Source organism: Seriola dumerili, unplaced genomic scaffold, assembly GCF_002260705.1.
Source record: "Seriola dumerili isolate Sdu_G_001 unplaced genomic scaffold, Sdu_1.0 BDQW01000110.1, whole genome shotgun sequence".
Classification (NCBI taxonomy): Eukaryota; Metazoa; Chordata; class Actinopteri; order Carangiformes; family Carangidae; genus Seriola; species Seriola dumerili.
In genome coordinates this window covers 12,257,724-12,264,533 of record NW_019174365.1, presented here as the reverse complement: position 1 = coordinate 12,264,533, position 6,810 = coordinate 12,257,724, and the positions used below count along the sequence as shown (strand labels likewise).

The window sequence follows — 6,810 nt, the reverse complement described above, 5'->3', positions numbered from 1 at the left end:
TATAATTTGGATGATCTGACCCTTTTACAATAAACCCAAAAGGAAGTCCAAAAAACCCCCACCTTAAACAAAAAAAGGTGCACTACTACATCTACTTCATCTTTGCATGCTTGAAGAAATATGGTCCTCACAAGTGCAGAAATAAGCAAAGGGGTTGATTCCTTTCAATCCTCTAATTTCAGAGGATTTCTGCCCATACAAATGTAGAATTATTGGATTTATGGTATTAGAATAAGCCTCCAAAGCTAATTTAATCAACACAATTTAACATTTTAAAAGATGATATTTTAAAGGAAAATACAAATAGACTGTGGTCTCTGCGCCAGTTTAAATCAATACTAGGATTTGATTGACAGTTTAAAACCCTCATCAGTCTTTTAAAAGGAAACACCTTGCTGTAAGTCCTGTTCAACTAACAAAACACAGAGATACTTCTTTATAAGATCAATTTTTAACTCCTAAAGTGGTTGAAACAGGCTTCCGGCTTCCCCCCTCCCCTCCTCCAAAACAAGTCTTAAAAAGTCCACCACAGTGCAGAAAAGTGAGTGCGAATTGAGCTCTTCAAGGTGTGATATAAAGCTATTTGAGAATGCACAGTTGAAATGTAACCACCTGCAGTTTAAGCAACAGAATCAACAAGCAGCTCTCCAGAATTAGAGCTGTTGACACAGGGGAGAACATTACACTGAATAGATTAATCAGGAGAGGAGGAGGAGGAGCACGCTGTCACACAGTCATTCACACAGCACTATTGTCATTGCACAAGACATATGTTTAGGATTAATGGTCTTTATTCATCATTTACCTCTTTTCTCCTCTCTGCTCTTGCTGTTCAACTTGTCATAGCTTTAATTTTCACATTTTTGTCTGATATGTCTCTTTCCTCTCAAATATGTACGTAGTAAGCTAAAACTTTATTTTTCTCTTTTCTGCCTCCTCTTTGCTTCCTCTTCTCTCCATCCCTCCCTTGTTTAATCATCCATCCACAGTTCCTATCCCGTCCAAGCTGAACGGCTCCTCCCTGTCGGCCTTGTCCATCGGTAAGGAGGGTCTCGGGGTGGGGGCCGTGTCCAACCCAGCCGAGGTTTTCTGTTCGGTCCCGGGTCGCCTGTCGCTGCTCAGCTCCACCTCCAAATACAAGGTGACGGTCGGGGAGGTGCAGCGACGCCTCTCCCCACCTGAGTGCCTCAACGCTTCTCTGCTGGGCGGAGTCCTCCGCAGGTGAGAGGAAGAAGGCCTACACTCAATGACAAAAATGCACTTTAAATGAATGATTCCCAGCCTTGTCTGACATTTCTAACGTCTTTTTCTAAAGAAATACTAGAGATTCTTACTCATCAAGGTCTCTAAAAACTAGTAAAATGAAGAGGTCTGAGGAGGGAACATCTGACTTTGGTTTAACTGTCACAGCAACCTGGCACAAGGTGTCTTGAATAGACATAAAGGATTGCAAGCCTGAAAGTTTGAAAGAAATGTCTCAAATAACTTGAATTTGTCATGTAGCAATATATAGTATCTCTCTTTTATTCCTATAGATAACTGGCTAAACTTACATGGTGGAAATTCAAGTTAAAATACTTCAAATTTACCATTTAACCATGTAACACCACCAACAGTAAACAAGATTTGATATTGGGACCTACGAATCAAATTGCTTTTATCTGGAGTAACCACCTGCCATTGTTAAAAAATAAATAAATGAAGAAGTCCATCACAGGAGAGGAAGAAAAATAACATTTTTTTCCATCAGCAAAAACCTAAATAATTAATAATGCTGTGACACACAAAAACATATTGCAGTTTGAGAAAGGAACTCAGTTTAGATCACTGACACTTTCCAGTGTCACCAAACTGCCTGTCTAGCTCATCTACAGTATAAAGTCTCCTTAGATTTCAAACAGTAACTTCATGGTCCCTGTTCTGGATGTTGTTGAAAGCAATTCTGGGAAATGTAGGAAATCAGTAACTGTTGTAGAGACAGTAGAATAAAAGGAATTTCAACACTTTATACTTAATACTTAATACTAAGTGTGTTTGCTGCTTTACTGCACATAGTTACTGCTTTATGGCAGAAAACAGGGAAACTGTACAAAAGAAGCAAACACTCGATGTATATAATATTAAATACGTCCATCTTCTTAAGAAAACAAAAAGATAGACAAGAACTGAGGTTTATGGGAAATGTAGTCTCAACTCTAAGTGACAGAAACACACTGCAGGGGAGTACAATGCTATCAGTCCACTAAAACATCTTAACCATAATTTTTTTGTTGAATGTAATTTTATAAATGTAACAGTAGTAATATGACGGTGATAAACTGATGTTTACTCCACACCGAGCCTTTAAGAATGGGATGCAGATCACTTCCTTCTGCTGGATTTGAGAGTATAGTTTGTATGTAGTTAGTTGACACAAAATGCTTGAAACCAAATGACAGAGGCTCTTGGTGTAAATGTTCTTTAGCTATCAACCGTGTACTCCATGAAGCTTTTCAGAATAAGAGCACTTTAGCTTAACCATAGGGCCAGGGCTAAGGACCCAATGTGCGTCATGGGACTAAATCACAAGAGAAGCAATGCGGTTTAATGAACCACAGCCTCAGGGCGAGAGAGCAACTTTATGATTTGGTTTTCAGGCTGAAGTACTTTAAGAGGACATAATTAAAAGATCTAAAGGGTAGTAAATGTTATAAACAAAATCCCCCCTCGATTATAATATATCACTGCCACTTAACTTGAGTATTTCTATTTTATGCCACTTTATACTTCACTATATTTCTGAGGGGAAATTGTACTTCTCTCCACACTACAGTTATTTGACAGCTATAGTTAGTTACTGGTTACTTTGAAAATTAAGATTTTACAAAGTGTCATTTTGAGTTTCCAAATATGATACATTGTTGTAGTTAAACCACCCAACTGTATATAAAATAGATAGAATTAGCTCCAGCTCCATCAGCTAGAACAGTGAATTGCTACTTCTACAATAATACAACAGCTCCTATAATGTATTAATATAAGATATACTTGCATTATATTAATACATCAATATAAAACTGCCTTTAGTTTTGATACTTTAATTACATTTAGCTCCTTTTACTTAGGTACGACTTTGAGTACAGGACTATAGATTTTACTTTAATAAAGAGTCTGAATATTTCTTGTACCACTGTTGCCTGTCACATAAATATCAATATATGTTTCTGTATAAATAAATGTTGAAATTCTTAAATTTAACTGTACAAGAATCAAAAAAGAGATGAGACCAGGCAAAAAAAAATCAAGGATGAAAGGCAAAAAAAAAAAAAAAAAAACACAGAAAACTACAAGACACTATCAGTTCTGACAGGGAACATAGGGAGATTTCAGCTTCACATTCACTCACACACTACCCCCCCCCCTACACCACGCGACCACACACACACACACACACACGACATACACACATACACCAACACACACACACACACACACGCACACAAATTCATGCAGGCATTCCCTACCATACATATAATACAGAGATACGGGCACACACAAACACAACAAAACTCATAAAGCCAAACAGACACAGGGAAGGGGACACACACACACACACACATGCACACACCCATGCACACACACATGCACACACACATGCACACACACGCACACACACAAGGGCCATCTCCTAAAAACTGCTCTCTCTGTCTCCCTGTCCCCCCTCAGGGCGAAGTCAAAGAATGGTGGCCGCTGTCTCAGAGAGCGTCTGGAGAAGATTGGTCTCAACCTGCCCGCCGGGCGACGCAAGGCAGCCAACGTCACTCTCCTAACATCTTTAGTGGAGGGTAAGGAAACACACACACACACACACACACACACACACACACACACACACATATATATATATATATACAGTGACCTGCATATATCCTGACAGATTCAGACACATATTCACATAGAAATATCTTTGCATGAGCAAACATGAATAAACAGTCACAGCATGGATGGCTGAATGCGTGCACGCACACACACAAGTGGAAGGCGTCATTTGAAAAAGCTGAAGCTGTGGCTGCCTCACCAAGCCAAAGAGCAGTGAACTGTTTGAGTAGTGAAAGTGAGAAAAATGGCTGCAGAGTTTGTCTCTTGACCTGACCCGACTTGAGCAGCTACACCGGTCAATTGTGCATCATTTAAAAAGCATTTATAGGGATAATTCTTTGATCTGAAAACTAAACAGCAGCACTGACCTTTGAGTCTTAAAAACACACAGCAGTAGTAGCTGCTTTTCTGTGTAACTAATGCAGAAGAGTGTTCCTTTTTGCACTTTGTCTGACTCGGTTTCTCTGCTTTAGACACACTTTCACTCTCTCTCTCTCTCTCTCTTCCCTCCTCCTCCTATTCCTCCTCCTCCTCCTCCAGGAGAGGCCGTCCATCTGGCGCGGGACTTTGGTTATGTGTGTGAGACAGAGTTTCCCGCCAGAGCCACAGCTGAGTATCTGTGCAGGCAGAGCGAGCCCGAGCAGCTCCCAACACGGCGCAGTATGCTACTCGCCACCAAGTGAGTGTTTTCATCCCTACCTCCTCTGCACATGTTAGTCCACAGCTGCAGCTTTTCTTCTTTTCATTGCTGTTTAATCTGCAGATTATTTTCTCAAATAATCAATTAGTTGTTTTGTCTATAAATCATTAGAAAACTCCAATCCCACGGCCCGATGTGAAATCCTCAGAATGCTTTTTTTTGTCAAACCAACAGCCGCAAGGAAATTCCATTTACTGACATAAAATATAGCATTTTTTACATTTGAGAGATTTGACGCATTAAATCTTTGGCATTTGTCCTTGAAAAATTACTTAAACCGATTGTATCTGTTTAGTTTTCATTTTTAGGAGCTTTCCTTTTTTAAGCCAATTAGTGCAAGATGCCAGCTCAGTTCTTGATACAGGCCAAATTAGTCTAAAGTCAAATCATTAGTGATCACCTGCTACACCACCTGGTAAATCACTCGAGAACTTTCTGTGTAAATTGTTAGATTTCCTGTTTGACACTTAAATTGTCTTTCTGTAAGCCCCTCCCCCAAAATCTAAAGACCCTTCTTTTGCGTGACAGCTGAGATACATATTTAAAATTTCAATGAGGGGTAAGCCCCAATTTAAAAAAAATAATAATAATAAGGGTGTTTTGAAGGCTGGTTTTGGTGTAGGTTGATCCGTAAAGGGATCAATTAGATATTGAACAAATGCACCAAATTAATCCATGTTTGATTGGTGTCTGTGCTTAAAGGATTTCCTTGTCTGTACTTGTGAGATTTCATGTTTTTAAATACAACAGTCTTACTACTACTTCTACTTTTCCTGAAGACTAACTTGAATAATTTTACACAACACTGAACTCAGTTTGTCACTGTTGAAATAAATTTCACTATTACCAAAGCAATAAAAAAAACTGACACCTTGTCTTGTCTCTTTACAGGGAGATCTGTAAGGAGTTTGTGGACCTTATGTCCCAGGACCGTTCTCCACTGGGTGGCAGTCGACCCACCCCCTGCCTGGAGCCCGGCGTCCAGGGAAGCCTCACCCACTTCAGCCTGCTCACCCACGGATTTGGAGCCCCCGCCATCTGCGCTGCGCTCTCCGCCTTCCAGAGCTACCTGATGGAGGCGATCAAAATGCTGGACAAAGGAGAGGGTGGAGGGAAGAGCCACCACGACAAGGAGATGAAGCACCGCAAATAGAGGGAGAACAGACAGATTTGTGGTTAGATGGATGGATGGATGGATGGATGGATGGATGAGAGGCAGAAAGGAAGAGAAAAGAGGGGGGGAAGACTGACTCGTGCCCCTCTGCGTCTTTACCTTTGCCCTCAGGATAAAAACTGAGACTTTTACCTCCCAGAAACCCCTGCGGCCCCTCTTGTTGTGGAGGCGGGGTTTATGATGATATCTGTACTGTAATATGTGTCCACAACCACCTCACTCAAAATGACGCATGGACCTCTCTTCTCAGTAGCTGGTTTGTGTCATGATGGCGTCTACAAAACATCAGGATGAGTTCCTGCATATGGCAGTATGGTTTTAATTATTTTTACCCCTTTTTATTTACTAATGCCACCTTAAATACGCCACCTTTATCTGTGTTTTAGGAGCCCCTGCCTTCATCAGTCGCACAAACACACACACACACACATACACACACACACACGTTTTTTTGACTGAACTCATCTGGGAAGCGTCTTAAGCCATATCCGGGACAACAACCTGCTCTTTGCTCCTCTGGAACTTTGGGAGACGTTTAACTCCACCTGATTGGACAAGCACAGCTTCCATATGTATTTCTTCTTAGTGGGTGGTCATGGGAAATTGAGTTCTCTGGGTTCTCTTGCAGCGGGAGGGGGGGTGAGGAGGAGTCAAAGGCAGCTAAAGGAGATTTGTTTTCTTTTATTTTGAAGTACTACGTGTTGGTAACTTAAAAAAATAACACAAATCATTTTGTACTTTCTGTGTCTGTTTATTATCAATGTTATTACTGTTGTTATTATTATTATTATTGTATTACGCATAAATGTAATATATTATTAAAGAATTAAGAAGTGATCAGTTGAGTTTCATGACTGTGTTTTTATGTTTTCATGTGAAATATCAGAACCATAAAAGTAATAGCACCTTCAGGCGCCTTCAACTGCAACTGCCCACTTTAACTTACTTTTAAATTCAAAGGTGATAATGGAGATTTTTTTCCTTTATGGTGCTTTCGTTGTAATGCTTCCACTCCTCTGTCTCTGTGTCACAATGATGATATCTTTTATTGATTCCTGCGGGCAAAGTCTATTCTCAC

General features: G+C 40.2%; 1 protein-coding gene across 2 annotated transcripts in view; it reads left to right on the top strand.

The window, feature by feature from the left end:
• tfap2e (transcription factor AP-2 epsilon) overlaps positions 1–5,711 on the top strand; it is a 12,908-nt gene extending 7,197 nt beyond the window's left edge. For both annotated transcript variants that reach the window (XM_022747528.1, XM_022747527.1), the window contains exons 4-7: positions 990–1,221; positions 3,706–3,824; positions 4,399–4,537; positions 5,450–5,711. In XM_022747528.1, coding sequence (XP_022603249.1) covers positions 990–1,221; positions 3,706–3,824; positions 4,399–4,537; positions 5,450–5,711 — 752 coding nt within the window. The remainder of the gene's footprint in view (positions 1–989; positions 1,222–3,705; positions 3,825–4,398; positions 4,538–5,449) is intronic.
• The last annotated feature ends 1,099 nt before the right edge of the window (positions 5,712–6,810 follow it).